Source organism: Orussus abietinus, unplaced genomic scaffold (assembly GCF_000612105.2).
Source record: "Orussus abietinus isolate OABI.00-Male unplaced genomic scaffold, Oabi_2.0 scaffold412, whole genome shotgun sequence".
Classification (NCBI taxonomy): Eukaryota; Metazoa; Arthropoda; class Insecta; order Hymenoptera; family Orussidae; genus Orussus; species Orussus abietinus.
In genome coordinates, this window is record NW_019394656.1 from 12,700 (window position 1) to 31,480 (window position 18,781).

The following is an 18,781-nucleotide window of genomic DNA, read 5'->3' on the forward strand; positions in this document are numbered from 1 at the left end:
ATCAAAGCGGTGCAATTTAGAGATCGCTCATCAAAGTCCGGAATTTTGTCCACGTGAAAGAAAGAGACGGTCCCCAGAAATGGTCTAACCGAAACCGGGCGAGTGGGAAAAGTTAGGGCTCTGAAAAAAGACCTAACTCCTCTCCAGACTTCAAGGGAGATCTCGGGCGGATCCAGAATTTCCCACTTGTTGAAGTGCCCCCTGAAGAGGCCCGGTATCGGGCACTCGAGAGTCCCGGGACGTCTTGGGGAACTCTTTCAGGTTCTCCAATCTCGGAAGGTGGTGCACCGGATCGATCCCGAAGAGCTCCTGGAATCGGGCTCTCGAGCCGAGGTGCTGTTTTAATTTTAAATGCGGACTTCGAGAGTCTCTTCAAGGACCGACTCCGGGGCTCTGTGATGATCGAACATGGCGCCGGGAAGGATCCTCTTGGTGCTGGTCCTGATCGCCGAGGTCGGCAGAACCCTGCCGTCCAGCAGTCACTCGGTCACCCGGAACGTCTTCGGGGTGTCCTTGCCAGAGGGCCACATGGAGATCGTCAAGGAGGAGAGGTGCTCGGACGCGATCATTCGGCTGACCTGCAGGTCCCTCAGGGCTATCATCTTTGTCCTGGAAGCCGAGCTCCGGACGAATCGCTCCGAAACTTGCGGATACGACCTGAAGAAGATCCAGAGCTTTGGCGAACGCTGGGCCAAGGTGAACCGCAAGGCTATCCTGAGGAAAACTTTCAGGAACCTCAGGGGAAATTACATCCTGGAAGATGAAGAGGAGCCTACCAGAATCGATCTTAGGACATCCTTGAATAGGAGGTAATTCTTTTTATTTGTAGATTTGCAATAATACAAGGTACTGTCAATGTCTTAAGGTGAAGTGAAACCCCCTTCAAATCAGTCGATTCGAATGCAACGCTTTTTTTTTTAAGGGTATTAAACCAAACTGCCCGAAAAATTGACACATTCAAAACTTGGATTTTTGGAAAAAATTGTTTAACTTAGCCCAGACCAAAACTAGAATGGCGTCGAGCTCTCATATTTCGATCAATATACAATTATCGAAAGCTCTGATATGAAAAACGAAAGGGTCAGGACAATTGTACCGACAATTTAGAATACGCTGGTAATTGAGAAACTCGGATTTGAACGAGATAAAGGCAAAAAGACTGTTTTAAGCGCTTCTATGCCAAAACGATGGTAATAAGAGGTCTCGGAGAGAAATTTAATTGACCTGGAAATCACAGATGGCGCAGGGGGTCCCTCTGCAGTCAACTAGAGCCCCAGAAAGCATGAATCCAGAGGATTTCTGGAGTTTTACTTCGATTTCTTTATAATTATTGTACAAAAACGACAGATGGAGAATGCCATTTAGTACATTACCCAATATAATTCGACACAGCCGTCAATATAAAAACGAACGTCGGTGACTTAGGTATTTAGAAGAAACTTTTTTATCGACGTCGATCAAGTTCGTCGACGTGTTTCACTTCACCTTAAGATGAAACGTCTGGGTGGTTTTCATAAATTCCATAATCAATAATTTACGACTTAAAGGCAACAGTGCGTCGCAGAGGGTTGGCCGTGACTTTTGAAGGTGCGTCGTTATGTATCAGTTGACACTAACGGTGATTCCTTGTTTCTTGTATCTGGGAACAATGAATGGCTTCCAGGGTAATGTGAGACACCTTTAAGCATCCGCAGGAGAGAGTTTCAGGATATTAAATTTCATTCCCGGTCGTATCTCCACCGACCACAAAGTAGAAAACGCGACTTACTTCCTCCGCCTTCTTTCCTCCACATTTCTGCATACCGTGGGATAGGAAAGAGCTAAAAATTAAAGCAGGTATTCATTTCAAATTCAGTCCGATTCAAATTAGCAAGGAAATGTTTGAGAAAAGATTAATTCACCCCCGATGCCACTCATCGAGATCTTTATGGATCCGTAATGAAATTATCTGGAAAATGTCCAGGAATTTTTATCCCTAATTATCGGAAGAACAATTTTTCTGAACGGTCAGTTCTCCTTCGATTCCATTATAGACAAAATAATGCATTCAAATTACGGGAAAGGAACCGAAAAATGTATTTTCGATAAAATAACAGAGGCTTAAGGTGATACGAAAGGCTCATTCTATACATTTTCATCCCTAGGAATTTTTATCCCTAATTATCGGAAGAATAATTTTTCTGAACGGTCAGNAATATAATTCGACACAGCTGTCAATATAAAAACGAATGTCGGCAACGTAGGTATTTAGAAAAATCTTCTTTATTGACGTCGATCAAGTTCCTCGAATATGTAACTATTAATCCAATTTTTAATATTTCACCATATAATATAATATAATATATAAATATATATATGTAACTATTAATCCAATTTTTAATATTTCACCACACATCCCGCTATTTATTTAACATCATATTTTTATGCTCTGAGAATTCGATTCTGTTAATGTTTACAGATGTTTCGATCTGCATATTCGGATCCGATATCTGGGACAATATGTACCGAAAATCTGTAAATATTGTCTGATAATAATAATAACCGAAAGCATCTGTGCGTGCATGAATTTTAGTTGGGGTACGCTCTGCTGGGAAATCGGGAGAATTTACGCTAGCATTTTGTCAAAAGGCGGAATGTATTATAATGCTCGTTCTCTGTGGCCAGATAAATATAAATGTCAAAGATTGCAGGGAATGGAGTGCAGATGTGCGGAGGAAAAGGGCCGATCTCACCCTGGTGGAGTAACGGAGGGTTGCTTTTGATCTGCTACACGTTCGCCATAAAGCTGCGTCCACAAAGGCTGCAGGACCGCTTGCGTGCCGGTGTGAACAACCCTAGTAGCATAGAATAATTTCTAAATATTTCTTTGTAATCTTTGCTAAATATCTCAAGCGACAGATTTTTTAAGATTTCTCGTAGATTTCATTCGATGATATTTGAAATATTTCTTGAAAATCTCAATGACATATTTAGTTTCAGTAATGTATAAACATATATAGAAATTACATTTTTTAATTTATGAACATGTAACAAAAATTCATTTCTTTAGTGCACGACTATTATCGGACACTTCATTTGGTATCAAAAAGCACGGGAATTTTTTCTAATATTTTCGTTCCGCTATTTTGTTATGGGAGCAAAACGTGTGATTTTGATTTTAAGTATTTTTAAAACGTTTATAATGTATTCGGCGGATAATATTTAAAAAATACTTGAATTAAAATGAAACGAAATGTTTTGTATATCTGGTAGAAAAATATTATGAAAACAAATGGAGCTAATATTATATAAATATTATAGGGATAATATTCTAAAGTAAACGTTTTGCAAATATTTCGAACGTCTGGTAAATATTTACAAAATGTACGATATTCGTTAAATATATAGAAAGTATAGGATAAATATTTTGTGCTACTAGGGTAGTAGCACAAACCATTTGTCCTATATTTTCTATATATTTAACAAATATCGTACATTTAGCAGACATTTGAAATATTTGCAAAACGTTTACTTTTGAATGTTATCTGTGTATGTGTGGAATATTATATGTGGTTTCATAATATTTTTCTAACAGATATACAATACATTTCGTATCATTTTAATATAAGTATTTTTTTAATATGATCTGCCGAATACATTATACACGTTTTAAAAATATTTAAAATCAAAATTACACGTTTTGCTCCCCTGATGAAATAGCGGAACGAAAATATTATAAATATTTGTCACGTTTTTTGATGCCAAATTAAGTGTCCGATAATAATCGTGAAATAATTAATGTGTATTTATTATATGTTCATAAATTGTTAAAACTAAATACGTAATTGAAACTTTCAACAAATATTTCAGATGTCTTCGAATAAAATCTGCGAGACATCTTAAAATATCTGTCTCTTGAGATATTTAGCAAAGATTGAAAAAAAATCTTTGGAAATTGTTCTATGCTACTAGGGAAATTCTTTCCCAAAAGTCTGCCTCGCATTGTTATTCAAAATTTGGCAAAATATCGCATCCTATAGTGGTGCATCACAAAAATTTTAGATTCCTCTTGAATTAACTTATGTACAATAAAGCCATCACGTATCAGAGGAAATTCTTTTCAAACCACTTTTTTTTTCTTTTTTTCAAATGCCGAATAACCATCTTCTGTAAAATATTTGGTTATGAAATATTTGTTTTACTATCAGCCGCGATATCGCGATTTATTTAACGTGTCGATTAGTAGGATCCATACGAGTACACGACATTAAATAATTGTCCGTGGAAATCGATTAATTGTTGAGGGTTTAACAACGTTTTAAATTTTCGCGAATTTTCGAATATGCTGGAAATCAAGTGGGGAGATAAAAAAAAATTGGAAAGATTTCGTTCCGCGAAGAAACTTATTTCCCTCGCATTTCCGCCTACGTGCCGAACAACTGGCTGCAATAAAACGTAAACCCTTGAGGGATCGGGGGTGGAACCCCTTTGGCTCCGAAAGGGTGAATCGACCCTCGCCAATATACCCTCTCTTCCACCGTCTAACCCTTCCAGACCAGACAACCACGTCAATTTCTATGTAGGTTTACTTCCCGTTTCAGACTCCCTTTAGTCCCTTGAAAAATCTTCGTCTCCCTTGCGTCAACAGAGCACGTGCCGGGATAGGCATTCCTCCACTTTATCGTCAACAATTAATCGGTTTATCGAGCGTACACTCGCGAGGTAATGCGTATTCGACAAGGCTCATCTCTCATATAAAACTGACATCCATCGATCCTAGTCCGTATTCGTTAAGGTGATATGAAATCAAATCAATCGAATCACTCGAGTCAAATAAGATACTTTTTTTAAAAAGATATTGGATTCAAGTGCCGGAAACTTTGACACATGACTCGTGAGCACCTAGGAATTATCCGAACACTTTCAACATTTGGATTTTTCGAAACAATTTTTCACTTAGGCCAGACTAGAACCAAGATGGCGTCGAGCTCTCATATTTCGATCGATATGCAATTATAGAAGACTCTAATGTGAGAGACGAAAGTGTCAGGACAATACTAGGACAATTTGGAACACTCTGGTAATCAAGAAATTAGCATTTGAACGGGATCAAAGCAAAACAAGTGTCTTATGAGCGGATATGCCAAAACGATGGGGATATGAAGTCTCGGAGTAAAAATCTAGTTGATCTGGAAATCACAGATGGCGCAAGGGTCCCTCTGAAATCAATTAGGGCTACAGAAACCATGAAGCAATAGAATTTCTGGAGTTTTACTTCGATTTCTTTATAATTATTGTACGAAAACAACAGGTGGAGTATGCCATTTGGTACAATATCCAATATAATTCGACACAGCTGTCAATATAAAAACGAATGTCGGCAACGTAGGTATTTAGAAAAATCTTCTTTATTGACGTCGATCAAGTTCCTCGACGTGTTTCACTTCAGCTTAAGGCTTTGCGAAAACACGGTGACTTCTCCTGGAAAGTATACATTATTTATTATTACATCACTCTTAATTAACTTTTTCCTAAAGAAGATAATAAATGGTAATTAATTATTTTTAAATCTAGGATATAAATCATTAACCATTAGACCGGATACGCGGATTTCCTTTGACCTGTACCAAAGGTTGCGGGAAAAGTCTGATTACCTAATGCAACGAGGCAGCTTTTCATTTCATCAGTTCGCTTGGTATAACACCTTTGGCATTAAATGTAAAAAATTAAAACTTACGTTATTTGTATTTCTGAAAGTAACAAACTGGAACGTGGAAGTAATATTTTGGCGCATCCGTTTATGTGCCTCACCCCTATAAATTTATTGGCAAAGTGAGACCGTACATCCCGAAGACGAGTACCTTAATCTCATTTTCCCCTTGCGTAGGTGTAGACATATGCCGATCGATGATGAGCACGCAAATCGCTCTTTGTCGATTAATAATTGCCCATCGCGTGAAAATTCCCCTTCTTCTGTCCAGATGTTCCGGCCTTCAGCACTGCCGGTACAACATTATGACGGATCATCCCGCTGCGTCCTACTGGAATCCGGCGAATGTGCATTTAAAATACGCCTGTATTCCAGGTAAGTTTATTTTTGCTTATATATCGAGGGAATATAGGGGAAACAAATATAAAAAAGAACCCAATGTCTTTGACTCCACTTACACATCGCAATTATATACATATTTTACTCGACTGACTACGGCGAGACGCAAATTTAATATTTAAGGTGATATGAAAGGCTCATTCTACACATCAAATATTTTTACATATATATACATATATATAATAGATATACATATATATAATGACCCTTAAGGTGATATGAAAGGGTCGTTCTATACATCGAAACGGCAAACTATTTATATTACTTTTCTTCAAACTGGATGCATCGAATCATTTGAAACTTTATTATGAAAGTCTTAAGGAAAAACGCGATGCTCGTGAAATTTCGTTTTTCCACACAAAATTTGTATTTATCTCGGACAAGAACGAAGAAAAGGCATTTTTTTTCGAAAAATAAAATTTCACGAACATCGCCTTTTTCCTTACAACCTCCATAATCACGTACTAATGTTTTACATCATTTGGAACATCTAGTTTGGAGAAAAGTTTTATAAATATTTCGACGTTTTATATATCTATAATGGCTCTGGCATACTGCCTTAAGGTGACATGGATATATATATATAAAACATCCACATATTGATCAAATTTCTCTTCAAACTAGGTGCACCGAATCATTTGAAACATCAGCACGTGATCATGAAGGCCCTAAGAAAGAACAATGCTCATGAAATTTCATTTTTCAATACAAAATTTGTATATATCTCGGACAAAAACCAAGAAGGCATTTATTTTCGAAAAATGAAGTTTCACGAACATCGCGTTCTTCCTTACGACCTCTATAATCACGTATTACTGTTTTACATAATTTGGAAAAAAGTTTTATAAATATTTCGACGTTTTATATATGTATAATGGCTCTTTCATATCGCCTTAAGGTGACATGAATATATCTATAAAACATCGAAATATCGATCAAACTTCTCTTCAAAGTAGGCGCACCGAATCATTTGAAACATCAGCACGTGGTTATGAAGACCCTAAGAAAGAACACAATTCTCGTGAAATTTCATTTTTTGATACAAAATTTGTATTTATTTCGGACGAGAACCAAGAAAAGGCATTTATTTTCGAAAAATGAAGTTTCACGAACATTGCCTTTTTCCTTAGGGCCTTCATAATCACGTGTTAAAGTGTCAGATAATTCGGTGCTCTCAGTTTGGAGAATAGTTTTATCAATATTTTCACGCTTCGATATGTATAGAATGACCCTTTTACATCACCTTAAATTGCCGCTACTTGATTTTTCCTCGCCTCGCGGAATCTCTGCTCTCCGAGGCATCATCTTCATCACGTAGTTTGAAAATTGCCGCAACAAATTCGGACATTTTTCACTTGGCATTCGTCGGTGCACTCAGTTTGGAGAATAGTTTTATAAATATTTTCTCGCTTCGATATATATAGAATGACCCTTTTACGTCACGTTAAATTTCCGCTACTTGATTTTTCCTCGCCTCGCGGAATCTCTGCTCTCCGAGGCGTCATTTTCATCACGTAGTTCGAAAATCGTCGTAACAAATTCGGACATTTTTCACTTGGCATACGTCGGTGCACTCAGTTCGGAGAATAGTTTTATAAATATTTTCACGCTTATATATGTATAGAATGACCCTTTTACATCACCTTAACCATTTGACTGCTACGCGGCGCAAAAGCGCTGCGTTCATTTGTCTCGAAAACCGCGACGCAGCGCTTTTGCGCTGCGAGTTTCAGTGTATCTTTGTTGCTCCGCAGTTTTCGTGCTTTCTTGCAAAAATTGCTTAGCAGTCAAACGGTTAAATTAGCGCTACTTGATTTTTCCTCGCCGCGCGGAATCTCTGCTCTCCGAGGCATCATCTTCATCACGTAGTTTGAAAATTGCCGCAACAAATTCGGACATTTTTCACTTGGCATTCGTCGGTGCACTCAGTTTGGAGAATAGTTTTATAAATATTTTCTCGCTTCGATATGTATAGAATGACCCCTTTACGTCACCTTAAATTTCCGCTACTTGATTTTTCCTCCCCTCGCGGAATCTCTGCTCTCCGAGGCGTCATTTTCATCACGTAGTTCGAAAATCGCCGTAACAAATTCGGACATTTTTCACTTGGCGTTCTCCCGTTTATCCTTGGCGCCAGTCCCGTGGGCGCGAGTCGCGTGCCACGAATCATAAATTCGAGGTAGATTGGCATCGGGCCGTTCGGCAGCAGCTGTAGATTTGCGAGCTGCTACCCCCGTTTCTGACCTTCCGAGGGGTGCACCGCCCTTCGACGTGGGATCAGACATTTGGGGCTGAATTCGTTCCAGGGGTGGTTCGAACCAGCAGCGCATTAAGGTGGGCATACGACCCAAATTATGCGGAGGCTAAAAAGTATAAGGACGCCGATGTTCCCAAGGAAGTCGGCCTTTCTCAAAGCCCGTGCGAAAAGGGACGCCTTCAAAGAGCGCGGAGCTATAAAAATAAAAACTCGACCTTTCTTTTGTGAAGGAGGCGAATCCCTGGATTTCTATGCACACCGATTCGATGTGCTTTCTCAAAATTAAGTCCTCCTCGGGTTTCGAAGGCACGATCGGTTTTTCTTCTTCGTATTTAATGGCGATCTCACGCTCATAGCTGATGTGCACTTCCGCAGATAAGTATCCTGGCATTTATTCTAAGTGGATTTGAACGGAAAAGTAAAGAAAGGGCGCGTTATTATCGTTAAATTGACACTTCTTTGAATGTTGATTCTGTATTTAAACGAGGGTGAATAGACGCCCATCTTGTGACTAAACTTCAATTATCAGACAAACAAGCAAACACGTGTAGGAGGTGCAATTACCCAAAGGCGAATCTACTATTGACAAGTCTATATTTTCCGTAGATTCACAGGTATAGTTATTTGACTTAATGTTAACACTAGGTTTACGGGCGTTTTATATATACCTGTTTCTACGAGCATCCGTCAAATTGACGGGCAAACGAAAACACGCATTTTCTTTAAAAAATCGATTTATTCAAATTAAGTCTGCATTAAACAACCCTAGGCTTTACGTTTAAATGAATTATTAATAAGTAAAAAGTCCTTTTTTAAAAATTACCACGGAAATGATTGGAATGCTCGTCCTCTCATCCTCGGAGTTAGAACTAGAAAGAATGCGCATCCTTTTCTTGCTACGACACCCTTTCAAGAAGTTTTCCTCTTCACTATCCGAAGATCCTTCTATCTTTCCACTTTCAATGCAAACTTTCACTCTCATCTTCGCCTTACACTCTCTGCAACGAAGCAAATATATATGGATTGTTTATGAAATTAGCTAGTCCGTCAATTTCACGGGTTTCGTAGAGATAGGTACACTACATACAGATTTTAATAATTAGAAGGCTTAGGAAAAAATAATCGTGTGTACAAATTCTTTGGATGAAATGATTAATTTACGATACAAAAATGGTTAAAATTAATGCTATGGTTTTTTCGGTATTTCTTTTCGAAGTTTGAATTCCGTAAAATTGACGGGTCCCGTAAACCTAGTGTTAAAGAAGACGTATATAGAATAGATTAGTGCGTTCCGTTCTGCGATCCTCAACTAAGTGCCGTCCCGTCCACTGTTCGCAGGAACCGTCTTGGTCTAGCCGTATCAATTGTTTAAGCCATGCTCATAACTTCTAAACATGCTCGCTTTTCCTCGCCCATGATTCTGGAAATAGGTCCGTCTATGGACCTCCGATCATTTTGCCTTGCCTCTTCGAAATATTTCCTTCACACGTGAAGATTAGTACGATAGATAGGCGAATAGATGTAGAGTTCGAAAATTCTCGGTAACATTAAATTGGAGAAGGTAACTGTGAAACATACCGTAAGTTACCGGGAACATTGAGAATTTAAGAGAACGTTAATTTTGTTATTTATACTTTAGGTTTCTTCGTTTAAATAACTTTTTTTTTTTCAATCAACTTCAAAGTTCAAGCTATAGAGNATTTTTAATTATTCTTTGGTACTCGAAAATAGTTAGATATTAAATGACAAATCAGACTTTCAATGAAATTATGTAATGATAAACTATCTGATTTTACTTAAAGACAATTAGGATTTCGTTTGACTAGGAAACAATGACTGATAATGTATATGCGCGTATGAATTAAAGTCACATTCTTTCATATGAGTAGTAAACAAAATATGACATATATTAATCTTATGACATTTGACGATGAATTATGACAATGACGATGACGATGATGTAATAAAATAGATGACAGTTAGCACCAATGTAGCTCTGTTTTGTTACAAATATGTGCTGCATATACACAGTAATATCAGGACAGTAACATAATGTAAGATGAGAGGAACAAAGTTATGCTACATTTATATAAATATGATACTTACAAATATCATGTAACTAATTAGCTCTATGTTACGTAACTGTTAGGTTATTACGTTGTAACAAACGTTATGTTATTTGTTAGCTTTAAGTTACGTAACTGTTAGGTTTGGTGTTCAGTTGGTAGATGAACTGTTCACGTGGATCTATGTCAGACAGTTTCTGAGAAAGTTCCTTTAACGCGATCTTATACATTAAGCAGGATAAAGTGATATAACGTTCGTGGTTGGTTCCACAGGATGTTGCCCCAGAATCCGAATCTTGGATTTTTACTCATTTAAGATGATACGAAAGGCGCTGAGAAATTTAATCGACGCTGATAACTTAAAATTCATCTATGCCCTGTTTGGTGGTAACGTCATTTTGAATACTAAAGTGCAAACATAAAGTGGCGCGTCCCGTTACCGATATTTATATTTATATTTAAGTCTTTTACAGTCTACGTTAAGAATTATACAAACTAAAGCGCCACATGTGTCATTTCGGTAAAGTAATGACGAAGAGATCGACGTAAAACTGTCGAAATCCCATAAAATCATTATTCTAACGACTGTTTAGGACCAACGTCGCCATCTGTGACGTTCAGCTGCAACTAAATTATTGCTCTAATCCAATATTTTCTTGCAATTGTTGGTGAAAGTATTTTCCATATTTTTCCATCTGACTCTGTAATATTCCATTTCTACGATATTGTAAATTGTTCGAGCTAAGTCCTGAAACTCTTCATTTTCGGTTCTAAGCCTCCAAGAAGCGTAAAACATCGAAAACGTACACGGGCCACACCGTGTTGGTTCTAGCTCATGATAAATAAATAAATTTTGAATGAAAAATGAAACTTCATGAATTTTAGAACCTACTTTCGGGCCTCCATATTCTCGTGGTGACATTTGAAACGAAGCGGTACATCCAATTCGGAGAATACTTTCCCCAACGATTTGACTTCTCAGATATATATATATATATAGGCTGACTCTTTCATATCACCTTAACGATGCGAGCGCTACTTGCGGGAAATGTGAGAATTCCGATACTACGTGACCAAAACATTTCCACTCAATATGAATAATCTAAATCGCTTTTAATTTTGCAATTCAGATACGCTACATGCAACGATCCACACATATCGTAAAGGATGTGATAAAGTGTTAAGGAATATGAGGCTCTTTATTGTAAAAGCCTAAAACTGTAATAGTAAATTCCAGAAGTTCTGGACGGAATTATATCATATTAATATGTAGTATTCACTTCATATCTCTCGCGATCAGTCGCAGCTTTTCATTTTAGTACACATCACTGTTAGAAAGGGTTCGAAATGTGTAAACAAAATTAACAGGCATTATTCAAAATATTTGAAAAATACAAGTTCAGTTTGCAGCACACTCGAACTAGAAGCGTTTTTTAAGATACGTTATTATGCAATTTTATATACATGCATGTGGATCTTGCTATAGTTTTAGTACTTTCAAATGAATAAAGTAAAGGTCTTGAAATGGTGCTCTTTGAGAGTCTTAATGTATATTCCCCTCTTTATATTTTGAGCGTCATTACTTTTAATTGTAGAACATACATGTTTTGAAAACATCGATCCCTTTCGATGGTGAAGGTGCAATTCGAATAGGTGCCTCAAGAAATATCTTCATAAAGTTATAGTATTACTGTGCGATAAATAGAGACTCGCAGTGGGGGTTAGAGAGGGAGAGTGCCAGATTTCCCCTTCGACGACCTAGAACTCCCCACTCCGGCACTTTCATCCCCTACACTTACGCCCACGCAGCGTCCCTTGTTGGATCAAATCTGGGGCAAGGACAGGCTCTCCTGCCAATTCGCATCGAGTTGCAGCGAATTCTCGGGAATCTCGGTAAATCCCCTGCTGGGACCCTTACAATACCGATCGAGTATGCGAGAGATCTATTCCAAGCTCTTAAGGTGCAGTGAAACCCCCTTCAAATCAGTCGATTCGAATACAACACTTTTTTTTAAGGGTATCAGACAAACTATCCGAATCTTTGACACATCACTCCTGATCATCTAAGAATTGTCCTGACACATTCAAAATTTGGATTTTTGGAAAAACTTTGTTAACTCAGCCCAGACCAAACCCAAAACGGCGTCGAGCTCTCATATTTCGATCAATATACAATTATCGAGGGCTCTGATATGAGAGTAGAAAGGGTCAGGACAATTGTACGACAATTTAGAACACTCTGGTAATTGAGAAACTCGCATTTGAACAGGATAAGGGGAAAAAAAGTGTTGTATGCGCTTCTATGCCAAAACGATGGGAATACGAGGTCTCGGGGTGAACATTTAATTGACCTGGAAATCACAGATGGCGCAGGGGGTTCCTCTGCAGTCAATTAGGGCCCCAGAAAGCATAAATTCAGAGGATTTCTGGAGTTTTACTTCGATTTCTTGATATTTATTGTACGAAAATGACAGGTGGAGTGTGCCATTTGGTACAATATCCAATATAATTCGACACAGCTGTCAATATAAAAACGAACGTCGGCAACGTAGGTATTTAGAAAAATCTTCTTTATTGACGTCGATCAAGTTCCTCGACGTGTTTCACTTCACCTTCAAGAACCTCCTGTGGATCCGATGCGGCATTTTTCCGCGAGACTGAATCACTTTCCTGAAAATCGGTGAACACGGAAGCGAATCTCAATCAGTTTCAATCGACTTTCCGAAGGAACCACTCAAATTACGTGAATGCCATTCCAATCGAAGGACTCAATCCTTAAATCCTTTCGACTTAAGACATTTGCGGACTTTCATACTTAGCATGGGATTTCCTCCGGATTCAAGTTTTCAGACACGCGAACTGGAATTAGCGTAATTAAATTAAAGAAATTGTCCCACGTCATAATATGTACCAACTCTAATTTACAACTACGTAGACAGTAAATTCTTTTGTTTTAATTATCAATGAATTATTTATTATCAATTTTCAGAAGGAGCAATTCGGAGATATTGCAATGTTATGGTGCAGATCCTCAGGAGAGAAGAGGGTTACATAAGGTCCCCAGGATATCCCCTTTATTACCTCGGTGGGACGTCCTGTGGATGGACCTTCAAGACCCTTCCTGGACAGAGAATATCCCTGACCTTTCACGACTTAAATATTCGCAGTAAGTGTCGAATTAACCAAAGTGTGTAAACTAAACAAACTTCTGTTTTCAATTGAATCAGTTGATTATGCGTTTTTAAATAAACTTTAATTTCGTGTAACGCCTGGGTAGGGAGAAAGAGAGAAAATCACAACCAATTGGAATTTTATCGTGAACATATATTTATATAGTTTTATAAAACGAAAGGCGGGATACTCAACATACGCCCTGTTTGGACGGTTCGACTGCTTGCGATTAACGTATACGGTTGGTTAGAACAAATTCGGATAATTGAAATTCGATAGTAAGGATGTAGATGAGCTTTGACAATTGAACCTTGACCATTGAACTTTGACAATTGAACTTTGACAATAGAACTTTGACAATTGAACTTCGACAATTGAACTTCGACAATTGAACTTCGACAATTGAACTTCGACAACTGACATTTAACAACTGAAGTTTAACAACTGAAGTTTAACAACTGAAGTTTGACAATTGAACTTCGACAATTGAACTTCGACAATTGAACTTCGACAATTGAACTTCGACAACTGACATTTAACAAGTGACTGAAGTTTAACAACTGAAGTTTAACAACTGAAGTTACAACTGAAGTTTAACAACTGAAGTTTAACAACTGAAGTTTAACCACTGGAGTTTAACCACTGAAGTTTAACCGCTGGAGTTTAACCGCTGGAGTTTAGGAACTAAAATTTAGCATCTGAACTCTGACAACTGGACTCTGACAACTAAACTCTGACAACTGGACTCTGACAACTGAACTCTGACAACTGAACTGTGACAACTGAACTGTGACAACTGAACTCCGACAACTGAATTCTGACGACTGAACTCTAATAAATGAGCTTTGACAAATAACCAACTGAATGTCCGACGAACTCGCAACTGGACTAAAACTGACAATTTTGTCTTTGATACCAGATCGGCCGACTGGCAGATTGACAGCCGGACAGTAACTGAGAATTTGACGATATCAACTAAACAACTAAACTCGAGAGGTTTTTTGGGATCGCTTAAAAACTGAAATCTTCTATGCTCCGAGCCCCAAAACTTTGGCAGGGAGGTTCAAAGGTCCCATGGGAAAGGATTAATTAGATTCTCATTGTTTCGGAAAATTCTTAAGATCGTAGATTAGTTGTAAATTCGCTAAAGTTCATAGCCTGCACATGTGCAAAGGTTTCACTATACCGTGACCTTATTCCTAAGTCCTGCATTCCCAAATTCTAATGGTTACTTATTCCTGGGTTCTGTGTACTTTAATTCGTATAACTCAACCTTCCTTAATCAGCTGTTCTACAATCAACGTTAAAACGACGATTTAAAGAGCGTAGATAGAGGTGCTGAAGGCTATTCGTATTTAATCGAGTTCAAAGGATTTCCCAGGAAATTGGGATTGCGATGTTTACTTAAAAAGTTTAATGTATTAAACCTCTATGTATTAAATTGTCGGGGAAGTGATGACGCATTTTTCAATTGCCATCTCCTACGAAAATGCGTCAACCCTTTCCTGACAACCTAATAGGATGTATGACGTCCTGCTACATACGTGGGACGTAACGTTCGCCATTCGTTATCAGCGCCAATAAAAAGTTTAATTATTTTTCTTTCATTATTCAACAGGTCCTGAGCCTGACGGCAGATGCGTAGACGTCGTCAGGATAAGGGAAAATGGGACGACCCTTTTCGAATCCTGCGAAACCTTCGCAGGGGTTCAAGTCAATTCGAAATCGAATCTTATCACTTTGGATTTGATAGCCTCGGCGAAGCTGTATCCTGCTCGAGGATTTTTCCTGCATTATCAAGGTTCTAATGAAATCATTTATTGATCGGTGAAGTCAAAGCGTTTTTTACATTCTGAAAAAGATTATAACAATAGATGAGTCAATGAGATAAAAAGTACTTAATATCGTTGCGCAATGAAGCTCGACTGTAATGCGTTTTTGCATGTGCATTTCTACTATCTTCGGAGCAATTCAAGCGAAGCATAAATTATTCATTCAAGTTGTTATTTAAATTGGCCGTAATTATTGAAGTTTGCGTAAACGAACATTTTAACTATATATCAATTTGTATATATTTTTTTATTTTAAGATACGTATTGTCCAAGAAAAATGTGCACATATTTCACTTTAAACATGAAATTCTGGAATTTTTAATATAAGGAATTTGGCATATGCAATAGCGGATTAAACTTTGTTTTCTTCCGGAAAGAAAGTTGTTAGGAAACGCGGAGAATTTTTCTTACGTAAATGTCGTGGCGGCTCGTCCAAAATAGAGAGTTTATTTTTGAGATGATGTGCCGTTTTTATATTTTGCTCGAGACGCGTTCACCCAGTGGTGCATGAAGTCATCCATACGTACCTCCCACCAAACGCACTATATCACAGTTACATAACACTGGAATAACATGATATATAACGAATGTTATTCAAAAGATACGTTAATATCATATACCGTCGAATTATTACCGTTCGGTAACACTGTTACAAACTTGTTAGCATTGCAGTTATATAATATTACCATAACATATAACATGTTACCGATATGTTATGCATACGTTACATTATTCGTTTTATAACAGTATTATATAGCTGCGGAGGAAATAGTAATACAAATCTTATTTATATATTATATGTATGTAGATTACATATTACAAAAGTTATGTAACTGTTATATTATTGTTACGTAACCGTGTTTCTTGGGATCGCATAATAGTCACCATCAGCATAACGGAAAGAACTGGCCAATCAGTTTCTAGAAAATATAATATGGCGTCCTACATCAGAAATTTCATCGACAGATTCTTATGTCCACCGGTACACAACTGTTAAGGTGAAGTGAAACACGTCGACGAACTTGATAGACGTCAATAAAGAAGATTTTTCTAAATGCCTACGTTGCCGACGTTCGTTTTTATATTGACAGCGATAAAGGCAAAAAAGTGTCTTATATGCTTCCATGCCAAAACGATGGGGATATGAGGTCTCGGAGTGAAAATTTAGTTGACACGGAAATCACAGATGGCGCAGGAGGTCACTTTGCAGTCAATTAGAGTCTCAGGAACTATGAATCCAGGGGATTTCCATAGTTTTACTTCAATTTCTTTATAATTATTGTACGTAAACGCCATTTGGTACAATACGCAATATAATTCGACACGGCTGTCAATGTAAAAACGTGTGTAGGTGTAACAATGTGTATGTACGTGTAACAATGTGTATGTACGTGTAACAATGTGTATGCACGTGTAACAATGTGTATGCACGTGTAACAATGTGTATGTACGTGTAACAATGTGTATGCACGTATAACAATGTGTATGCACGTGTAACAATGTGTAGGTTTTTAGGAAAATCTTTTCTACCGACGTCGATCAAGTTCCCCGACGCATTTCATTTCACCTTAACGCGAGGTTCGTGTGAAGGGCTTAATTTCGGACATTACCTCAAAAGTTAATAAGAAACTGCACCGTTAATAAACTCACCGGGTAAAAAGTTGTTTTGGATCGCGTATAAATCGCCTTACCTAAAACTGCGTTTTTAGAATAATCAATGCGAATGACATGTATATTGTTTCGCAGTTCTCGGCTGTCCAGAAGTGGCCCCACCAAACGGAAGTGACGTCACGGAGGCCAAAGATGGATCCAGGACCTTTTCGTGCCGCGTGGGCGCTATTTTTCCCGACACGAGGCAACGCTCCAGAACCGTCACGTGTAAGGATGGTCAATGGAACGAAACTGTCGGGAATTTTCCGGGCTGCATGGGTAAGGGGATGGGTGGAGAGAGGAAATTATGCGCAATTACTTTTGATTCGTTTTAATTTGACATCGATTACCTTTCGTGGGACCGGAAGTTATGATTCTCCGGAGAGTTAGTGGTTCATGCATGATTATTTCCTCGATCCAAGTGTGCTGGTTCGTCACGATAACAGATTCGTCCTCTTAAGGTGAAGTGAAATCCCCTTCAAATCAGTCGATTCGAATACAACACTTTTTCTTAACGGTATTGGACCGAACTGTCCGAAACTTTGACACATGACTCGTGATCGTCTAAGAATTGTCCTGACACATTCAAAATTTGGATTCTTAAAAAAAATGTTTAACTTAACTCAGACCAGAACCAGAATGGCGTCGAGCTCTCATATTTCGATCAATATACAATTATTGAAGGCTCTGATATGAGAATCGAAAGTATCAGGACAATTGTACGACAATTTAGAACACTATGGTAATCGAGAAACTCGCATTTGAACGAGATAAAGGCAAAAAAAGTGTTTTATGCGCTTCTATGCCAAAACGATGGAAACACGAGGTCTCGGAGTGAAGATTTAGTTGACCTGGAAATCACAGATGGCGCAGGGGGCCCCTCTGCAGTCAATTAGGGCCTCAGAAAGCATGAATCCAGAGAATTTCTGCAGTTTTACTTCGATTTCTTTATAATTATTGTACAAAAACGACAGGTGGAGTATGTCATTTAGTGCAGTACCCAATATAATTCGACACAGCCGTCAATATAAAAACAAACGTCGGCAACGTATTTAGAAAGAACATTTTTATCGACGTCGATCAAGTTCGTCGACGTGTTTCACTTCACCTTAAGTTTCCAAAATTAATCAGTCGGACACTATTTTCAAAACTGAAAACATGCTTTTAAAAATATTTGAAAATAGTTTCCCCTGCATTCCTGGATGAGTAAAATTAGCCCATTTTTGTCCTATGGAATTATGATATATGTGCCCTTATTAACAACTTTTATTTATTATATCTAAAGGTATGGTCTAAGGTAAGGCCGATTTAATCCGTATTGATCAGACCAGGATAGACCGGACCAAATCCGATTGAATCAATTAGTTTCTCCGTATAAACGTGGCTACACTTTGTCCGTATCAGATCTGATTTGATCTAACAAAAAAAATATACCCACGTTTATAAGAAGGATTATGTTTGTTTCAGTCGGATCTAATCTGACCTGATCCAGTCTGATCCGAATGGATCATTATGGATCCATAACCATAAACTGTATATTAAGTTATTATTAGCGCTTATACGTGCACTGGTGATAATGACCAAATAAATCGATTGCATGTACGTGCTAATCATGCAAGTGGGGTAACATTGATAAATCTTTGTATGTCCTCGAAGCTTTAAAAAACCGTAACATGTAATATTTCTTTCGATTACTGAATTTCGTTGACCACCTTCA

At 37.9% G+C, this 18,781-nt stretch overlaps 1 protein-coding gene across 1 annotated transcript; it reads left to right on the forward strand.

Moving 5' to 3' along the window:
- Positions 1 to 408: 408 nt before the first annotated feature.
- LOC105702612 lies at positions 409 to 18,551 on the forward strand. The gene is made up of 6 exons (XM_012430302.2): positions 409 to 809; positions 5,961 to 6,064; positions 13,401 to 13,577; positions 15,201 to 15,383; positions 17,161 to 17,343; positions 18,532 to 18,551. The coding sequence occupies exons 1-6, from the start codon at positions 409 to 411 to the stop codon at positions 18,549 to 18,551; spliced, it is 1,068 nt and encodes a 355-aa protein (XP_012285725.2).
- Positions 18,552 to 18,781: the final 230 nt, after the last annotated feature.

Coding starts and splice junctions, on each gene's coding strand:
- LOC105702612 (XM_012430302.2), top strand. CDS start 409: ATGGCGCCGGGAAGGATCCTCTTGGTGCTGGTCCTGATCGCCGAGGTC. Junction 810..5,960: donor AGGACATCCTTGAATAGGAG/GTAATTCTTTTT, acceptor TCTTCTGTCCAG/ATGTTCCGGCCTTCAGCACT. Junction 17,344..18,531: donor GAATTTTCCGGGCTGCATGG/GTAAGGGGATGG, acceptor TGTTTGTTTCAG/TCGGATCTAATCTGACCTGA.